Source organism: Colletotrichum karsti (genome assembly GCF_011947395.1).
Source record: "Colletotrichum karsti strain CkLH20 chromosome Unknown Scaffold2, whole genome shotgun sequence".
Taxonomy (NCBI): domain Eukaryota; kingdom Fungi; phylum Ascomycota; class Sordariomycetes; order Glomerellales; family Glomerellaceae; genus Colletotrichum; species Colletotrichum karsti.
Window position 1 is genome coordinate 1,069,128 of NW_024065902.1, and position 19,218 is coordinate 1,088,345.

At 56.6% G+C, this 19,218-nt stretch overlaps 9 protein-coding genes across 9 annotated transcripts; 4 read left to right on the top strand and 5 right to left on the bottom strand.

Moving 5' to 3' along the window:
* Positions 1-790: 790 nt before the first annotated feature.
* Positions 791-1,333, bottom strand: CkaCkLH20_00865 (transcription initiation factor IIA; the record flags this gene model as incomplete). The annotated part of the gene is made up of 3 exons (XM_038883585.1): positions 791-943; positions 1,063-1,210; positions 1,287-1,333. The coding sequence occupies 3 exons, from the start codon at positions 1,331-1,333 to the stop codon at positions 791-793; spliced, it is 348 nt and encodes a 115-aa protein (XP_038751180.1).
* Positions 1,334-1,867: 534 nt separating this feature from the next.
* CkaCkLH20_00866 (v-atpase proteolipid subunit) lies at positions 1,868-2,557 on the top strand (the record flags this gene model as incomplete). The annotated part of the gene is made up of 3 exons (XM_038883586.1): positions 1,868-1,992; positions 2,084-2,392; positions 2,449-2,557. The coding sequence occupies 3 exons, from the start codon at positions 1,868-1,870 to the stop codon at positions 2,555-2,557; spliced, it is 543 nt and encodes a 180-aa protein (XP_038751181.1).
* Positions 2,558-2,869: 312 nt separating this feature from the next.
* CkaCkLH20_00867 (molybdenum cofactor biosynthesis protein) lies at positions 2,870-5,053 on the bottom strand (the record flags this gene model as incomplete). Its single annotated transcript, XM_038883587.1, has 4 exons — positions 2,870-4,319; positions 4,374-4,602; positions 4,649-4,727; positions 4,781-5,053. 4 exons carry the CDS (start codon positions 5,051-5,053, stop codon positions 2,870-2,872), a joined length of 2,031 nt encoding a protein of 676 aa, XP_038751182.1.
* A 377-nt stretch (positions 5,054-5,430) lies between these two features.
* CkaCkLH20_00868 (Rpp14 family protein) lies at positions 5,431-6,086 on the top strand (the record flags this gene model as incomplete). The annotated part of the gene is made up of 2 exons (XM_038883588.1): positions 5,431-5,644; positions 5,737-6,086. The coding sequence occupies 2 exons, from the start codon at positions 5,431-5,433 to the stop codon at positions 6,084-6,086; spliced, it is 564 nt and encodes a 187-aa protein (XP_038751183.1).
* A 53-nt stretch (positions 6,087-6,139) lies between these two features.
* CkaCkLH20_00869 (ATP binding protein) lies at positions 6,140-7,312 on the bottom strand (the record flags this gene model as incomplete). Its single annotated transcript, XM_038883589.1, has 3 exons — positions 6,140-6,808; positions 6,866-7,191; positions 7,249-7,312. The coding sequence occupies 3 exons, from the start codon at positions 7,310-7,312 to the stop codon at positions 6,140-6,142; spliced, it is 1,059 nt and encodes a 352-aa protein (XP_038751184.1).
* Positions 7,313-7,876: 564 nt separating this feature from the next.
* CkaCkLH20_00870 (patatin-like serine) lies at positions 7,877-12,711 on the top strand (the record flags this gene model as incomplete). Its single annotated transcript, XM_038883590.1, has 3 exons — positions 7,877-8,166; positions 8,220-11,161; positions 11,348-12,711. The coding sequence occupies 3 exons, from the start codon at positions 7,877-7,879 to the stop codon at positions 12,709-12,711; spliced, it is 4,596 nt and encodes a 1,531-aa protein (XP_038751185.1).
* Positions 12,712-13,607: 896 nt separating this feature from the next.
* Positions 13,608-14,255, top strand: CkaCkLH20_00871 (uncharacterized protein; the record flags this gene model as incomplete). The annotated part of the gene is made up of 1 exon (XM_038883591.1): positions 13,608-14,255. One exon carries the CDS (start codon positions 13,608-13,610, stop codon positions 14,253-14,255), a length of 648 nt encoding a protein of 215 aa, XP_038751186.1.
* A 280-nt stretch (positions 14,256-14,535) lies between these two features.
* CkaCkLH20_00872 (uncharacterized protein) lies at positions 14,536-16,087 on the bottom strand (the record flags this gene model as incomplete). The annotated part of the gene is made up of 2 exons (XM_038883592.1): positions 14,536-15,983; positions 16,039-16,087. 2 exons carry the CDS (start codon positions 16,085-16,087, stop codon positions 14,536-14,538), a joined length of 1,497 nt encoding a protein of 498 aa, XP_038751187.1.
* A 789-nt stretch (positions 16,088-16,876) lies between these two features.
* On the bottom strand, positions 16,877-18,421 carry CkaCkLH20_00873 (uncharacterized protein; the record flags this gene model as incomplete). Its single annotated transcript, XM_038883593.1, has 1 exon — positions 16,877-18,421. The coding sequence occupies one exon, from the start codon at positions 18,419-18,421 to the stop codon at positions 16,877-16,879; it is 1,545 nt and encodes a 514-aa protein (XP_038751188.1).
* Between the last annotated feature and the right edge of the window lie 797 nt (positions 18,422-19,218).

A 19,218-nucleotide genomic window follows, 5' to 3' on the forward strand; every position in this document is an offset into this window, starting at 1 on the left:
GGGGCACCGTGGCACCCCCCGGCTCTGCAGGTACCCGGCATCGGCCGTCCCCTCGCTCAGGAGGCTGGGAGCCAGACATCGTCACTTGAGAGAGCATCGTATGGTCTCTGCAATTGACTTTGGTATCACTCTTGCAAGATTTTGGAGCACAGGCTATGAGATGCAGCAGTTCTGAACTCAACAAGGCGGATCTTGCTGTGGGGTGTACGAGTGACGGAATGACGTATGATGCCCCGGCAACAATGCTGTGTATCGATCTCAGATACCGAGAAGTTGGATACCTTATCCAACGACTGGAATCGCCCATTGATAAGATGTTGTTACTCTGTAGTTTTGCGGATCAATTTGAGTGAGCATCTGTGTGTGACAACTGTCGTGTCGCAAAGGTGTGACCGCACGCTAGGTCACCCTGAGGATTATAAATCAAAGCATCGGATACACCACAATATGCAGATGCAAGTTTTCAAGCTCGAAAAGACGCTTGAAGTCAAGATGATTGAAAGCCGCAGAACATCCTCTTCGATTGACACGCATCAATATGTGGCAGCCAGTCTATTGACAAAGCCTGAGTAGCACTGTCTATGATATGCGCGCAAAACCTAGAGTGGTATCAAATGTCGCAATTTGGGTGAACGCCCTCGTCCACCGTTCCGTAACCATTCCTCATGTAGTAGAAAAGAGCATCAATGAATATTTCCTGAACGCCGTGGTATGCAGGCCGCCGCGGACGCTGTCTGTCACCCATCCCAAGCAATGCGTACGTATTCGTTCGTGCACACTCGATCGTTCTTCAAGGTCCCTCGCCCGGCTTCTTGGCGTTGCAGCTGACGATCTTGACCTTGTCCGCAGACACCATCTGCCCGCCACTATCGAGCTTGAACTGGACATTCTTAATAAGAAAGGTCCAGACTTCGTCGCAGAACCGGTAGGTGCTGAGGGATCCCTGTGTAGTTGCAAAAAAAGAGTCAGCCATCCGATTTGCTTCGTACCGTGGAATGGGAATGGCGCAAGTCTCGAGAGGGCAGTTGCGACACCCAGGAATTCGGCTCGCAGCGCACTTACCTTGAAAGTCAGGCGAGCCTTGACGCTCTTCTGAAGAGCCTCTGTTATAGCCTGATCGAAGTTTGCCAAGATCTTCATCGCCAATTGCGGGTGAATGCGCTCTTCACTGATGAGATCATCGAGCATGTCTGTCAGCGCGAGGCCGATACTGCGGAGGAGCACGCGAGTTAGTCCATATAGCACGAAATGACTAGTATTACTAGTCTGATGGATGGCGCATGTACCTGCTACGGCGGTAAAGCTCGTAGAAAGATTGAGGTGCGGCTGCCATCGTGGAGATTTGTTCCTGATCTCCTTGGGGGCGGGCGGCGATTTGGGAGGTTGCGAGTGTGAAAGAGGCTAAGTTGTATTTATAATGGCCTTGTTTGAGGATATCCTTGGATTCGCGTTAGTCAGCTTTCGGGAAGTGGGTCACTTTCCTTGTTGCCTGCTGTCACACGCCAGCACCAAGGAGTATTACCTAATGCACTGAGCAACGGCCAATAACGCGTCATGTGACCTTACCGAATCTGGCTCTTGCCTTACCTCACTTCAGTTACCTTACCTCACTCGCTTGGCCTCGAGAGCTCGACGTAGCTGCAACCCCCCAGACCCTCGCCGTCAAACAACCAACATCCACGACCACCCACGGCAACGAAGAAACCGCCGAATCGAGCACGATGAGTCTCACGTATGGCCTGGGAGGCATTGGAGGCGCCCTCACCGTGGTGGGAGCTTGTACGAACCCCGACCCCTGCGATGATGTCGACACGATTTCGCGCGCGAGAACGCAATAGCTAACCAGAGCCCCCGTTTCTCAATAGACATGCTCTTCACCGGTTCGGGAGAGGCTTTCAACGTGGGCGAGTTCCTCGAGTCCATCTCGCCTTACACATGGGCGGACATGGGCATCGGCATGTGCATCGGTCTCTCCGTCGTAGGCGCGGCATGGTACGAATAACACCCTTCGCGACCCCTTCAACGATATGCATCATCGATATATGGCGGGGCTTTCGGACTCTAACGGGAACTTCCTATCTAGGGGTATCTTCATCACCGGATCCTCGATCCTCGGCGCAGGCGTCAAGGCCCCGCGCGTGCGAACCAAGAACTTGATCTCCATTATCTTCTGCGAGGTTGTCGCCATCTACGGCGTCATTATGGCCATCGTCTTCTCTGCCCAGCTCGAGCCCGCCGAGGGCAAGACTCTGTACGATGCCAACAGCTACTACACCGGATACGCCCTCTTTTGGGCAGGTATTACCGTCGGAATGTGCAACCTGATTTGCGGTGTTGCTGTCGGCATCAACGGTAGTGGAGCGGCGTTGGCCGATGCTGCCGACCCCACGCTGTACGTGTTCAGCTTGCCTTCGGAAAGGCTACGCAGTTATGCTAACTCTGTGGTAGTTTCGTCAAGATTCTCGTCGTCGAGATTTTCTCCTCCGTCCTCGGTCTTTTCGGTCTCATCGTGGGACTGTTGGTGGCCGGCAAGACGAACGGCTTCAAGGCAGAGTAACGAATTCCTAGCGGCAGGGAGGGAAAACAGGGGGAGAATATCACATACGGCATTACGAATGTCGAACTCGAACGATGTACAGTGAAGCACTGCATTGCACCAAGGCTTCTTGGGCTGGCGTTAATGGCATAAAGGCAGGGCGAGGACATCTTGTATTGTATACTACCAACGTATTATAGTCCCTCATCGAAGTGATTTCTGCGCGGCAAGCTATCCGAAAAACAACGACTATGGCAGTCAATTTGTAACGCTACGTGCTGCTCTCATTCTATGCATAACTCATTCCGCAAAGCGTTCCCAACTTGGGCATCCTCAAATCTCTACCCGAACATCGCCCATCAACAGTGCCTCCACCTTCGATCCCTTCTTCAAGGGCTCAGCGCCCTTTGGCAAAGCAAGTAGCGCATTGGCAGACCGCAAACTTCCTACCTTCGAGCTCCTTTGGCCGCCCGTGCTGCTTGCAGAGAGAACACCATCCTTGCCAACCATCACAACCGCTCGATGGTACTCCGGCCGCGCCTTGTCCAAGGTAAAGTCATGAGCAAGCGTCACTGGCACCTTGGGGAGGCCTGCCGGCACGATTCCGGAAAGCTTATGCAGCGCCGGAAGCACGAAGAGGTGGAACGTCACAAGAGCGGATGCCGGGTTACCAGGCAGCGAGAAGATGGTCTTGGTGACGCGCTCGCCGAGGTTTGACTTAACCGGCACCGTCGCGAAAGTCGTCGGCTTGCCAGGCTTCATGGCAACACGGCCGAAGTGGATCGTTCCGCCGAGGGAGCGCTCGATCGTCGGCTTGAGCAGGTCAAGCTCGCCCATCGAGACGCCACCAGTGGTGATGAGCAGGTCGGAGCGGCGCAGTCCCTCGCGCAAGTTCTCCTCCAGAGACCCGGGCTTATCGCGCGCGATGCCGAGGTCAACCACCTCGAAACCCCATTGCCGTGCGGCGGACATCAGCGTGATGCGGTTGGTGTCGCGGACTTCGCCCAGTCGCAGGCCACCCGGACGGTCCGGCTCGATGATCTCGTCGCCTGTGGATAGGACGCCGATGACGGGCCGCTTGTAGGTCTTCACCTGGGCGACACCGACGGCCGCCAGCAAGCCGATTTCGCCGCCCACGCCGGATATTTGCTCGCCTTTCTTGAGGATGGTCTCGCCCTCTTGGATATCGCTGCCGACCTCCCTGATGTTCTCGCCGGGCTTGACGCCGTCGGCCAGGATCTCGACCTCCTTCTCCTCTTTGTCGTCGTCCGTCTTGGACTTCAGGATGGTGTCTTCAACCATGATGACCGAGGTGGCTCCCGGAGGCAGCGGGGCTCCAGTCGTGATTCTGGCGATCTCTCCTTCCTTCAACGTCTTGGCTTCGCCGGGGGCGGCGTGGGATACTGCGGTTACGGGGAAGACGCCCTTCATGTTGCCGTCCTTCGGTACGACTACGGCATAGCCGTCGACTATGCTTGCGCGGAAGGCGGGTACGCTTTCTCTGGCTGTGACGTCCTCGGCCAATACCGAGTTAATCATGTTCACGCCGAGATCTGAGGTGACGATCTCGGCGTCAGGGGTGAAATCGTTGATGAGACGGAGAGCGTCATCGACTTCCAGCATCGGATAAGGCGACTCTCTATACCTGCGGGACGGGCCGAGGCTGGGGTCGTTGGAGAGGGGGTTATCGCCTGGTTTGGTGTGTCTGACCAGGCTTCCGTGTCCGTGTCCGTGGCCGTGGCCATGCTTATGATCATGACTATGGCCGTGGCCGTGGTTATGGCTGTGGTCGTGAGCGTGAGAATGGGAATGGGAATGCGTGTGGTCTTTCTGGGACGTCGTTACTGCCGGTGCGCCTTGTGAACTGATTCCAGCCTCGGATTCAAGTTTCTTAACACCGCCTTGATGGAGGAGCCTTGAATCCGCACCAGCGGCCTGGACGCAGGCATGGGGTAACGTCTTCAAGATAGCTTGGAGGTTCTCCTTGGCTCCCTTGGGTGATCCGGGGAGGGTTACGATGAGGGTCTTGTTTCGAACTCCTGCTACCGGCCTCGACATCATGGCAACTACGGAGGTCAGTATACCGCATTGTGATGTTTCAAGGTCACTTACATGGAGTGACTGCGAGAGAGGCAGCGAGCATTCCGTGAACTAGGCCCGGGGCAGGTTTGTGAATGAGAGCACTGACTGCCTTTATATGTGTTAAAAATCAGAAGGGATGGAATGTGAGAGAAACAGAAATACCTCAGGAGTGCTATCCGATTCAGCGAAACCGGTGCCACCCGTGGTGAGGATCAAGTTGACTCCGTCCTCAAGACCAACGTCTGCCCACAGCATGACCTGGCGCTGGATCTGAGGAACATGGTCTTGCACGATCTTGCTATCGGTTACGATCCATTTTCCACCACCTTCCTGCTCGATGACATCTTTCAGAACAAGCTCGGACTTATCGGTCGAAGGGTCCTTGGACGCTGTTGTCGAGACAATCAAGATGGCTACTTTGAGAGGGGTATCCATGATGACGGAGGATGAGTCGTGACCCCCGGTTCAAGTGAAGAAGACAACTTCAGATCTTGGTAGAAAATGAACCAGTATTATAAGCAATCGGATATCTCTGGATCACACCGTCAGAAACGTCCAAACTACTAAAACTGTTTGGCTGTACGCATAGTGACGTCGGAAGCTTCTGAGGTAGAGGAGCTAGGTACCTGCCGGAGGTGAAGCTCCCCCGCCTTAGTCAGCGATATCCCGCAGGGGCCCGCTTTGAACCACAGCTGTTGAAGTCCCCTGCAACTGCCTGACGCGAGTACGTACCGCGTCTTGAACTTTTTCCATATCAATTTCGACAGTCACTCATTGACGATCTCAAGGACGCCAGCCAGCACGCATGCAAGATGGTCCGAATCAAGGAGAGGTATCTTCTCGTTAACATCATTTATCCACCTGGAGCGTCGAAACAACAAGGGAGCAATGTACCGGATTTTGTGGTTATGCATCAACCGACGACGGGGCAGCTCACTCCCCAAGCACTTGTGAAGGCGCTGCGCGCTGAAGTCGCTTCACTCTTTGGTGATTTCGGATCCGGAGCGATCGAGGGGAACCTTCAAGGTGAGTGCGAAATGCTCGTCCTTCATATATGACCTCTCCGAATCCCGTGATGGACTCATTTCTCCATTTGAATAACTGCTAATCCTAAACAGTCAAATACCTCTCACCGGCAACTTCGACTTTCATCCTGAGAGTGAAAAGGGAGCACTATCGCATGGTCTGGGCGGCCTTGACTTTCATGGACCGTGTTCCTCTTAAGAACGGAGACGGCAAGCCGTGTACGTTCAGGGTGGTCAGAGTGAGTGGCACTATTCGAAAGGCCGAAGAGGAGGCAATCAGACAAGCCAGGCAACTTGTGCTTGCCGCCAAGGACTCCGTCGCAGCTGCGGCGGGTGGCGCGCTGCCATCGTTCAATGAAGGCAAGGCACAAGCTGCGGATACTGTCATGTTCGACGCATCTGACGTCTCGGATGACGAGAACATGGTCGAAGATGACGGATGAAGATGAATATCGACGGCGACCACGACGGGAACCAAAACGACGGACGAAGGGTATCATTTATTCTTGCGCAGTACTTTCACGCCACTGTCTGCCGGTATCGACATGTCGCCAAAGTCTGGGTCATAGTCGGCCATAGTCTGATCTGGCTCGGGAGCCGCAGGTTCCTGCTCTCCCTGCATCTTGGCCTGCTGCTCCTCCCACGCTTTCCGCTCGATCTCATCGTATTCGGCTTTGCGATCGATCCAGCGCTCCTGGATATCGCCAATTTCCATCATGGACGACTCGTTGCGCATGGCCACCTGCCACACGGTATCGTTGGCTCCCTCGGCACCTCCGAACACGTACCCTCCGGCCCTGTCTATTACCCTCAGAAGATGCATCATGCTCTTCTTGTCCTCGACAGCTAGCACCTCGAACCGGACCAGCCCATAACTCTCGATCATGTTTGCGACTGCCTCGTTCAGTCGGCCAAACTTGTCGTTGCGCATCACCGGCGATTCTTCTTCCAAGTAAGGGATTAGGTATGAGAGGTCGTCGACGTCGGTGTAATATTCGAGGTTGAACGGCAGGGAGTCATAGGAGGCGACCTTGTCGATCTTGGTCAGGACATTGATGTGTGGCATGTCCATCTGGAGCATGGCGCGGAGGGCCAGGAGTAGGTTGGAGATATAGAGCGACGGCTGCGTGAGGCAGAATGAGTCGGAGAGGTGGACGACGACGAGCTTGGGAAGAAATAGTCAGCAGAGGCAGCTTAGGGACTGGGCATCCGTGGGACTCACTCTGAATCCGAGCTTCTGCAGCTTGAAGAAAATGTTGCGCAAGGAGTTGTGATGTGTGTAGAGCTCGACCTGACCCGGGCAATCGAACAGAATGTAGTCATCTCCAAGCTCTTTCAGTCCTTCCTCAAGCCACTCAAAGTTGTGTTCCAGCTCCTCCAGAGCGTACAGGATGCCTCCGTTCGGGCCTAATCTGTCACCAGCCATGATATCCTCCAGTTTCACCAGGTCGCGGATGTCGAGGGCCTTTGGGTAGTTCGTGTGATCGTTTGCGGGGTCGAGGTTTACGACAGAGCATGCGCGGCCGATTGCGCCCATGAACTGGTGCACTAGGCGCATCTTGTTAGCAGGACCATGGAGTATGCGTTGGGAGGAAGCTAGCTTACTGCCATCGCAGTAGGTGCTCTTGCCGGAGCCCGGACTACCCAGGACAAGCTGCGCGAAGGGCATGTTTGAGTGTTTCCAGAATACCGAGTCCGAGTACGTGTTCAGGTCACGATTTCCCTATCGTTGAAAGCACGTGGTCTTGAGCGTGGCCTGCAGTGGCGGCCAAAATATTTCGAAGTCGGCGGGAAGTTTCTAGGCTGTCAGTGCCCCTCCATGTAGCATTACACAAGCAGCAGCCCACAACCAATCTTCAGAGGGTCTAGCGTCACATGCTGCATCGAGCCTGCTGAGCTTTCTTACGGCGTGGGGCGGCACTATCGCTCCTCGCTTGACCGCCCGTGCCCAACCGAATTCCAAGCTTCAAGAAGCTCGCACCCCACAGAGCTCTTTTTTTTCTCTTCTCTTCCATTCTTCTCCAACCACAGCTTTCCGGCTCGAGTCTCGTCTCAGCCACCAACGACCTTAAAATCCTCCTTTCTCCCTTTTTCCCACGTGCTGCTAGCCCCGGCCGACGCGCGTGCTCAACCATGTAATCTGGTCTTTTCTCGCGCGCGTTATGCTGCAACAACAACGATCCCAAAGTTGTGTCGTCGCAAATCGCAGCCGCAGCCTCAACACGCAGCAGCCATGTCGTCCGATATTTCGAGTGCCGCCCAGGCGGTCTCTGAAACCGTGTCGACCACGATGAACGCCTCTCCTGAGGTGCTTCCGTCCGCTTTCACGCGAGCGCAGGAGGTCGTCGCCGCCCAGGGCTCTTCCAGCTGGTTGGGTTTCTTTGGTCGGATGATCCTCGCCATACTGTCCCTGGTATCCTCGATCTTGTACTGGGCTATACGCATTGTCACAATCTCCATACCGACCTTGCTGTTCACCTTGTTTTCGACGAGCTGGACTGTCACGATGAACGCCACTACGTTGTACGGCCTCTCTGCTGCACTTGATTCTTCAAGCACGTGCTAACCCACTACAGGATAGTGATCATTGTCGCCCTCATATCTGCCATCAGTTGGGTGGTGCGCTATCGCATCCTGAACATGTACTCCCGACTTCCTCCAGAGCCTCAGAGGAAGGAGCCGGACGTTGATCTGTTCCCCGACACTCACGACGAAGGGAAGAAGGCTGGTCTCTCGAGCTACTTGGACGAGTTCCTCAGTGCCATCAAGATCTTTGGCTATCTGGAGCGACAGGTCTTCCACGAGTTGACCCGGAGCATGCAAACCCGCAAGCTTATTGCTGGCGAGACCTTCAACCTGGAAGAGGAGAAGGGGTTTTGCATCGTCGTTGACGGCCTCGTGGAGATCTTTGTCAAATCTGGCCGAAATGCCAGAAACTTGGGTTCAGACCACTACGACAGCTTCGGCACTGAGTCCGGCTACGCGGCGGAAGAGGACGAGACGTCGCCCGCGGGACAGAGATACCAGCTACTCACAGAGGTCCGCAACGGAGCCCCCATGTCTTCCTTGTTTTCTATCATGTCGTTGTTCACCGAAGACGTCAAGCTTCGATCGACAGACGACGATACCCCAGAGCCTACACGCAGCGCTGGGTTAGAGACCTCTGCCTTCCCGCGAGGCCCTGGAATGCGTCGCATGCCGTCAGATCCCGTGAGCCCTTTCCCGACGGGTCCTCAGTTCTCTGAAGACGGCGAGGAGAAGCCCGGGGTGAGGATTGAGGAGCCACCCAAACGATCCATCACACCGACACCTGCGCACGCTAGGATTCCACCCATCTCTCTTGACCACACGGGCAGCGCTCCTGGTAGTGTGCCTGGCAGCGCGCGTCATCCCAGGCGGCCCCCGCTTCAGAGTAGGGCGACATCTGGCTCAGCTCACCCCGACATCATTGCGAGGGCGACTGTGGACACAACGATTGCCATCATTCCGGCCAGCGCGTTTCGTCGACTGACCAAGGTCTATCCGAAGGCGACTTCTCATATCGTTCAAGTCATTCTCTCGCGTTTCCAAAGAATTACACTGGCGACTGCGTACAACTACCTTGGCCTGACTGGGGAGGTGCTTCAAACAGAGAAGAACATGCTCTCGTTTACCACCTGCCAACTGCCCAACATGCTCCGCGGTGATGCTCTGGAGCGCTTGAAGGAGAAGTTCAGCCGAGAGCGTGAGCGTGTTGACGGTGAAGTGGAAAGCAAAGGGATCGCTCTGCACAACGCCAACGCCCATCGCCGTCGCAAGTCGACCTCGACTCTGAGGAAGGATGCCGTGATGCACTCCATGAGCACCAAGGAGAGGTCATTTTCCCAGGTTGCCACAACAATCGCACCTCCACGGGAGCGTTCTTCTACGCACACACCGAGCCCGGGCGACCTGTTGGCCAATATTCAGTTTGCTCGCAGCGGTGGTCACCGACCGTCCAGCCACATCGATCAAGTTGCCGATGCTTTTCGTCAAGACGGCGTCACGAGCCCTCTTGCTCAGCGGGCCTTAGACCCATTCTCAACTCAGAAGCCCTCTCGCATCTCGATCGACGGTCGCGAGTCACTTGATGAGGACAATCTTTTCCGCCACTCCATTCTCGAATGCATGTTCAAGGCTATCGGACTTGGCAGCGGCGGCAGCGTATCGCGGGAGGCCGATTCAGTCGAGGGCTCCCCGAGACTGTTCTCGTATGACCAGCGTCGACAAAGGGCGGGCCTCGGCAGCAATGCGTTTGGCCTCATGGGACCATTTGAGGCGTCTGGTGATGGTGACACAGAGTCTCTTACCTCTGGAGGGTTCACCTTGAACACTCCGCCCAATGCCCACCTACTGGCCAACGACATGAAGGACGAGGTCGAGATCGTGTTCTTCCCCAAGGGGTCCGTGCTAGTAGAGCAAGGCGAGCGCAATCCTGGGCTGTACTATGTCATTGATGGGTTCCTCGACATCTGCACGACGAATGCAGATTCGTCTGCCGACATTTTGCACTCTTCCAGCAGGACTTCACTTCATGCGGACTACCTTGCTATGGATGGCTCAGCTGCACACTCCTCCGTCAACCTTCTCGGAGCTGGTCAGGCGGGGGATGCGAAGAAGAAGCAACCTGTTCGCCGCAGCGTCTCCCTCATCAAGCCCGGCGGACTCGCGGGCTACGTCGGCACAGTGTCTTCTTACCGATCTTTCATCGACGTTGTGGCCAAGACAGATGTCTATGTGGGCTTTCTTCCTCGCTTAGCACTCGAGAGAATTGTTGACCGATATCCCATCGTTCTCCTGACGATGGCCAAGCGACTCACAAGCCTTCTGCCCCGTCTCATTATGCACATCGACTTTGCTCTTGACTGGGAGCAGGTTGATGCGGGTCAGGTCATCTTTCACGAAGGAGACGAGAGTGAAGCTATCCACATCGTTCTCAACGGTCGAATGCGTCTTGTACAAGAGAAGAAGGATGGTGGTGTCAGTGTCCGGGCAGAGTTTGGTCAAGGCGAGAGTATTGGAGAATTGGAGGTGCTCACGGAGTCTGCTCGTCCTGGAACGCTACACGCCATCCGACAGACCGAGCTTGTCAAGTTCCCACGGACGCTTTTCAACAGTCTCGCCCAGGAACACCCCAACATCACCATCAAGATCTCCAAGATCATCGCGTCTCGCATGCGAAATCTTGTCAATGATCCATCTCAGTTGCTTTCCAAAGAGGCGGGTGGGGTGAATTTTATCAGCAAGGGTTCATCGTCACTCAACCTGAGGACTGTTGCCATCTTGCCGGTAACGTCTGGTGTCCCCGTCGTCGAGTTTGGCAACCGGTTGATGAATGCTCTCGCTCAAGTCGGCCCTGCAAATGGAGCGACCTCTCTCAACCAGTCGGCTATTCTCAACCATCTCGGCAAGCATGCATTCAATAAGATGGGAAAACTCAAGCTTTCTCAGTACCTGGCTGATTTGGAGGAGAAGTACGGCCTTGTCGTCTACGTCGCAGGTAAGACACTTTTCACACTCGTCTCTTATCACTACTCTCTGTCCTACATGATGAACAAACCCTGTTTCCCGAGGCAAGACCGCTGAAGGCCAAACATTAACTCTAATTTTTTCCTGATTGGACATCACTTCTTCTCTACTTTTCTGTCGGATCTGCGCAATGGACATTGCTAACACGTATGATCAGATACCAACGTCAATTCTCCATGGACTCAGACCTGCATCACGCAGGCCGACTGCATTCTTCTCGCAGGCCTTGCTGATGGCTCCCCTGAAATCGGGGAGTACGAACGGTTCATGCTGGGAATGAAGTCCACCGCGAGAAAGATCCTGGTTCTTCTCCACGGCGAGCGGTACTCTCCCTCTGGGTTGACCAGAGCTTGGCTCAGAAACCGCATGTGGATTAATGGCGGACACTACCACGTTCAAATGCCCATCGGTGCCAACATGATGCCGGTGCACCCGCCTTCGAAGAGGACCAGTACAACACTGAAGGAGAGGGTTCAAATCATTCAAGCAGAGATCCAGAAGTTCACTTCCAGGAAGTCCCGCCACAGCCCTTTTTACTCCCCGGATGCACCGTACAAGGGCGACTTCCACCGTCTCGCGCGACGCCTCTGTGGCAAGTCTGTCGGCCTTGTGTTGGGCGGTGGCGGAGCCAGAGGCATTACGCAGATTGGCATCATTCAAGCCATGGAAGAGGCTGGCATTCCCATCGACGTTGTGGGCGGCACCTCAATAGGATCCTTCATCGGCGCCCTGTATGCCCGCCATGCAGACGTTGTCCCCATCTTCGGTCTAGCCAAGAAGTTTTCTGGTCGCATGGCCAGCATGTGGCGCTTCGCTCTTGACCTCACCTATCCCACGGCGTCGTACACGACTGGACATGAGTTCAATCGTGGCATCTTCAAGACGTTTGGTAAAACTCAGATTGAAGACTTCTGGCTCGAATACTACTGCAACACCACGAACATCAGCAAGAGTAGAATAGAGTACCACACCAGCGGCTACGCCTGGAGGTACATCAGAGCATCCATGTCACTGGCTGGCTTGCTTCCGCCTTTGTGTGACGAAGGCAGCATGCTTCTGGACGGTGGCTACATTGACAACCTCACTGTCTCACACATGAAGAGATTAGGAGTGGACACCATCTTTGCAGTGGACGTCGGCTCCCTTGACGACGACACCCCACAGGCTTACGGTGATTCGCTGTCCGGCGTGTGGGCGTTCTGGAACAGGTGGAACCCGTTCTCGGGAACGCCCAATCCTCCGACGCTGGCCGAGATCCAAGCCAGGCTAGCCTACGTGTCAAGCGTCGACGCCCTTGAACGAGCGAAGACGATGGCTGGCTGCTTCTACATGCGGCCGCCGATCGATGACTACGGTACGCTCGACTTTGGCAAGTTTGACGAGTTGTACCAGATGGGATATAAATATGGACAGGAGTTTTTGCAGAAGCTTAGAGACGATGGTGTCTTGCCTCTCATGGAGGAGACCGAGGCCAAGAAAGCGATGCGGAGGACGATGGCACCGAGAAGAGCCAGCATATAGTACCTCACGGTAGACGACAGACTTTAGACGTTCGATACGAGCGTGAAATGATACCACCCCAGCGTTTACGAGCATTCAATTTCATCCCATCGTCATCTGCGATTGCCCTCAAGCGGGCGTCGTCGGGTCAGACCGCTAAGTTCAGGGTCCAATGGGAAATCAGGGGACTGCTTGCGTCAAGCAACGTGGCCGAGACAAACACCATTCTCAACGGCCATATCGGGGCGTTGGGTGGTCTCATGATGCTTTGACAATTGGCCCTGGGGCTGTGAGCTAAAGCACTGGCCTCGATGTTTCTCGGGAGCTTTGGCCAGATCGAGACCCCTGACGTCAACATCTTGGCGAGGAGGGCGGCTGCATTCTTTTCTGGGCCGGGGCCCATATGACATCATGCAGCAGCTCCAGCGGGCATGACGACAAGCTTCGCCCGGAGCCCAATGGGGGAGCTCCCGAGACCCCGGCAATCGCCATATCGGATGTCAGCTAATGATGCGGGGGAATGCCAGCGGTGAGGGCAGCGAGGGGTCCTGATGGCAAATAAATCTCTGGTGCCCATCCAACACCGGACTTGTCTTTGATAGTCTGGTGGAAAGTGCAAAAGCGGTGCTGAAATTGCAACCCTCAAAGAAACCTCGACTACACCAACTTCCTTTGCCCTTGCATAACACTGTCTCGATCTGTTCCTCCGTTCCTGGACGAACGCAACGCCACCTGCAATCCTTCAAGCTACATATTACTTTTGCCAATCCCCCGCGGCGGCACAGCAACTTCAACGGCTCGCCTTCTCTTGGCACTAGAGACACCGACACAAACGCCGTCAAACGTTCGAGCTCAGCTAGAGCAAATACATAAAACAATTACTCCACATCAAAACACAACAAGAAAAGAAGCACAAAATGGTCAAGGTCAAGCCCGGAAAGCTCCTCCCTCCCGATCCCAGACCATGGACAGCGGACCCGGAAAGCCGAAAAGCGCGGAAAGAAATGGAAAAAGAAGCCGGCGGCTTCGACTGGGGCCAGGCTATCGCCCTCGGCATGATCGGCGCCACGGTCGTCTTCGGAATCGACAAGTCGCTCAAGAAGTGCGAGGAAAGGCACGAAGAGGAGGACAGGCGCGAGGAGAGACGCCGGGAGCGGGATTCGAGGTCGAGACCCCGGCGGAGCAGCCAGAGCGTCGCGGGCTCCGCCAGGACCTCGACGAGAGACCGGTATGGCCGGACAGACCAGAGCGTGATGGGTTCCACGGCGAGGGCGCCCTCGCGATACAGCCGGGACGAGAGGGTTTATTACGAGGACGACGACGAGGAGTATTGGGATCGGTATTACGAGGAGAAAGAGGCTGCGCGGGCTGCGAGGGATTACAGCCGCGAGCCTGCGCGCGCGCCGGAGTCGATCAAGGGGTTGGGCAGCGTGAGGGATCAGCGCGAGTACGAGCGCTCTGTTGATCAGTTTGATCGCGACTATGGGTACGGGAGGACGTATGATGATCGCAAGCGCAGTCGCAGCAACCCGGCTTCGCGATCCAGGGGATATTCGAACTGGTAAAGGAAGATATCAGTGACGTCCGTTTGCGCGGCAAACGGGCTTGTACTACCACCACACAACACTACGACATTATGACAGACAACATCGAAGCATCAACGGAGCATAGCATATGATTACACAACCAAAGAAAATTGAACCATCATGAAAGAGGGATTTACGAAAGACATGAAAAGAATACAAGGCGTCATTTAGGGAAGATTTGGTTTTAGTTGCATCGTATCGTCTACCATATCTATGTAGTCAAGAAACAGTATGCACATATCTCATCATCTATGTCTCTCTACTGCCCACCGAGTTCCTTCTCAGTCGCAGCGACCAAAATGTCAAATGCCTTCTTGACGTGCTCCTCCTCAATGACCTGGCTACTACCAGTGCACAAACGAATCGCATACGTCCCGTGCAGCGTCGTAGGCGTCAGATAAATCACTCCCTCACCATTAATCCCCTCCAAGACAGCCTCCGTCACCTTATTCCTCTCCTCCAGGCTCGCGCCCTTCTTTCCACACGTGAAGACCACCAGCGCGAACCGCGGCCCGGTCACGACCTCGAAGAGGTCGGACCGTTCCCGGAGCATCTCCGCGAACCGCTCGCCGAGCCCGATCCCGCGGTTCAGGTGCGCGCGGATGCCGCTGGCGCCGTAGGCCCTTAGCACGAACCACAGCTTCAGGCTGCGGAAGCGGCGGCCCAGCGGGATCTGCCAGTCGCGGTAGTCCGTCACCAGGCCGGCCTCGGAGAACTGGTTGCGCAGGTAGGCCGGCTTGATGCTCAGGCTCTCGACGAGCCAGGCGCGGTCGCGCGTCCAGAGGGCCGAGCAGTCGAAGTTGGTCAGCATCCACTTGTGCGGGTTCACGTTGAAGGAGTGGAAGGCGGAGAGGGGCTCCGTCAGGTGGGCGTGCTCGGGCAGCATCAGGGCCGAGCCGGCGTAGGCCGCGTCGACGTGCACCCAGACCTTGTCCCCGTCGGAGGAGAGGGCCTCGCGGATGCCGGGGAAGTCGTCGATCGCGCAGGTGTCGGTCGTGCCGAGGGTCGCGGTGAGGTAGAAGGGCTCGAGGCCCTTGGCGCGGAGGGCGGCGATGGTGGACTGGAGGGCGGGGCCGGACATGGCGTAGCCGGCGGAGGCGGGGGCGGGGACGGTGGCGAAGCGGACGCCGAGGACCTGGGCGGCCTTCTTGGTGGAGGAGTGGGCGGCCTCGGAGCCGAGGGCGACGAGCTTGGAGCGCAGGCGCCAGGTCTCGTCCTCCTTCTCCTCCGAGTCGGCGGGGAGGTGGGCGGTGGCCTGGCGGAGGAACTTGTCGCGGGCGGCGACCATGACGGTGAGGATGGCCTCGGAGGCGGTGCCGTGGAGGACGCCGCCGCCGCGGGTGGGGGCGGTGGAGAGGTAGCAGTCCGGCAGGGCGAGGAGCTTGGCGAGCCAGTCGAGGACGATGGTCTCGAGCTCGGTGACGGCCGGGGAGCAGATCCAGTTGAAGTGGGCGCCGTTGAAGGCGTTGGAGTAGAGCTCGGCGAGCATGGCCGGGTAGGAGGAGGAGCAGGGGAAGAAGGCGTGGAAGGAGGGGGACTGCCAGTGGGTGATGCCGGGGACGATGTGGGATTGGAGGTCGGCGTGGATGGCGGACCATGGCTCCGGGGCCTCCGGGGCGGAGGGCGGGAGGAGGGGCCGGAGGTAGCCCGGGGTCACGGAGGGGAGGACCTTGGGCTGGGAGGCGATTGTGTCATAGTACTTTGTGACTGCGGCGGCTTGTTAGTCTGGGTGGGAGATGTGTGGGTTGGGGAGGGGTGTTACTGTCTTCCACGACCTCCTGGGCCGCGGTGCGGAACTCGGAAGAGTCCATCTTGAGGGGATCTTGGATGTAATGTCTATGGAGAAGTGAAGTTCTGTATTCGGTTTGAACGGGTCCCTCGGCCGCCGCGGACTGAAAGTTGAGGTTGAGGGTGAGAAGTATTTATGTTGGCACTAGCTCACATAGAAAAAAAAAAGTGTGTGAAAAAAGACACATGAGATGAAGTCAATTGCGTCTGCCCCTCCACCCCTCCATGAAAGATAGCACCGACTCTGGAGCCCAAGTTACATGCTTCCCCATCCTTCGATACCCCACCTCTCCCGCCGCGACCCCGATATTCGGTGGTGGGTACGAGAGAACCAGCTTTGTCATTCGTAGAAGTCTAAACTGTCGCGCGGGAGAGACGTCAAGGGTCTCTTCGGAACGGCCTCGGAAGCCTCGGAAGGCGGTTCCGGGATGGGTCTGGATGCAGCTTGTCAATTGACGAAAGGGCGTATAATTGACATCGCGAGACGAAGAAGGAGGTGATGTGCTTTTGAATCATTTTATGCCCTAGATTGGCAGGTGGCCCCGGTCAAGCGGACGGACTGACTGTCTCGGAAGGTCGTGATGCCAGCCGAACAGAGAGGTGTTGTGAGATGAGCATGACCTCAAATCTAGTTTGAGTACACTTCGATGAATTTGGGCAAATAGACCTTTGCCAATAAAGTAATATTTTTCTATTTCATCTGATTACCTGAAGAAAATACTCAGATTTAACGTTAATCCAATACTATCACATTGATTTGGTCACATCAAGCACATGGCACCAAGTCTCGTCCTCAACCCTCACATACACGCTCAATCGCACTCAAACATCTTGGTCGTGCTGACGTTGATCCTGCTCCAGCTCCTCCTCCGCACAAGACAGTCCCAGAACGTCAACGGCCAGTAGACGTGATACAGCCACCACGCCGGCAACGGATCCCACACCTCGAACGTGCCGTCTTTCCAGAGCAGCACGTGCTCCGCGAATTCCCTGACCGAGCGGACATACCCCACCAGCGAGAGCCGCAGGAGAAGCAGCCGCAGCGTCGGGAGCAGGAGGAGCGTGACCAGGTCGTGCCCGATCCAATAATACCTCCCGGGACGCCTTGGCACGACCACCTCCTCCGCATCCGGCCCCGCCTCCGCCCCGTCCAGCACGGAGAGATACTGCCCCACCAGTTCCGGCGTGTCCCCGAACAGCGCGACCGCCGTGTGCGCCCGCGGGTTGCACTCGATCGGGTACAGACCCACGTCCTCCGGCCGGCTGACCTTGGCCATGGCGACGTCCTCCTCGCGGACCATGAAGTCGAAGCTCAGGTGTCCCGTGAAATCGCCACCGAAGGACGCGGCCTGCGCCTTTGTAAACGCCAGCATCGCCCGCGAGAGCGACGACTCGGCCGGCAGCGCGGCGTAGTGCATTAGCAACTCGGCGGATTCGCACGCGACGAAGGCCTTCACCTCGCCGCGGACGACGAGCGAGTGCGTGCAGAACTCGCGGCCGCGGATGAATTCCTGCAGCAGCCAGGGCTCCTTGTCCGACATGCCGAGCCACTCGAGGCGGTAGACGAAGTCGTACGTCTGCTTCTCCGTCGGGAGGGGCAGGAGCGTCATGTCGGCGCGGCCCCTGTCGTTGACGCCGACCGCCTTTGCTATGAAACGTTTTTGGTTCGGCTCGTGTTTCTCGTCGTCGGATGATGATGACGGTTTGTGCGACAGCCCCGCGGCGTCCTCGAGCGCGGAGAGCATCTCGTTGCGGCTCGTGACGAGGTACGACTCAGGAACCCTCAGTCCGACGTCCCGCGTGTGGTCCATGAAGGAGTCCTTCTCGTGGAGGATGCGGGTGCGGGCGACGTCGAACTGGATGGCCTTGCAGGCCGTCCGGGCCTCGATGACCTCCTTGACGACGCCATCCTCCACGGCGGACCCGACGCCCGAGCAGCTCACCCACAGATCCACCCGTTCCGTCTGGACGATCTTCAGGATGGAGTCGAGGTACGGGTCGCCTCCGCCGCTGCTCCGGCTCGGGCGGGCGAGCACGTGGTAGGCGGACAGGGCGCGGGATCTGCTGCCGCAGGCGTTGGGGGAGAAGTCGGCGCCTACGACGCGGTGACCGGCGCGGTGGAACAGGCGTGCGAGGACGAGACCCTTCGTCATACCGACGCCCGTGACGAGGATCGTTCGGCGAGGGTCGGGATTGGGGACCGGGAGGCTGGCCCGGCCGGGGCGCAGGCGGTTGTAGACATAGCACCAAAACAGGATTGTGGTGTCGAGCGGGAGGAAGAAGAGGCTGAGAGCGATAAGGGATAGGTTCTTCAAGATCTGCCCGAAAGGGTCCGGGGATGCGGCGGCGGGTGTCATTGTGTGGCTCTCGCCCGCGCGATTTTGAGACGGGGGGAAAGAACCTGAACTAGCTGAGGCCGAGCACTAGCCCCGACGTCTCACCAAGCGGACACGACACTGGGAAAATCAAAATAGTTCGATTGAAGCTGAAGATGAGACGGTTCGTGGGGGCAGGGGGAGGGACGACTAGTGAGCACTGAGCACGAGTTTGAGGTCGGACAAGAGGACGGGAGCACCTCTTGGGATGAAACAACCTTTCTCTAGCTGCTTCGTCTCAGGAAACACAACGGCTGAGGGAAAGGATGTCGAAGTAAAGAAGAGGGTATGGAAGAAAAAGACGCGCTGGACGCGCCGTCTGCGAAGGTTTACGTCCGAAGGGCCCGAGACTGCGAGGCACCGCCCACTTGGGCAAGAGAATACGTCATGGACTCGGCTCTGTACAACTCAAGGGAGCGCGTAAACGAAGGTCTCACTGCGCTTGTTATGTGCGACATTCTTTCGTTTAATTCCAGCTGAGCGGCTGATGAGACGGTGACGAAATCCTATTCTGGGATCATTTTGGGACATCGGTTCCCGGTGAGGTCTTGGGAGAATACGCGCTTTTGTGTAGCTTGGCGAGAGAGAGTTTTGTTCCGCAGAGCGTTACTTGCGTATGGTTCGAGATATTGAAGATGATTGATGGATGGGCGGGACGGGACTGCAGGTAACGCTATCCGAACCCCGAAAAGGGTTATCCTGATAAATGCATACGTTTCATAATGGACTATTACGCTTCCCCTATTCTCCTAACCGATATTCTCCCTCTCCAATGCCTT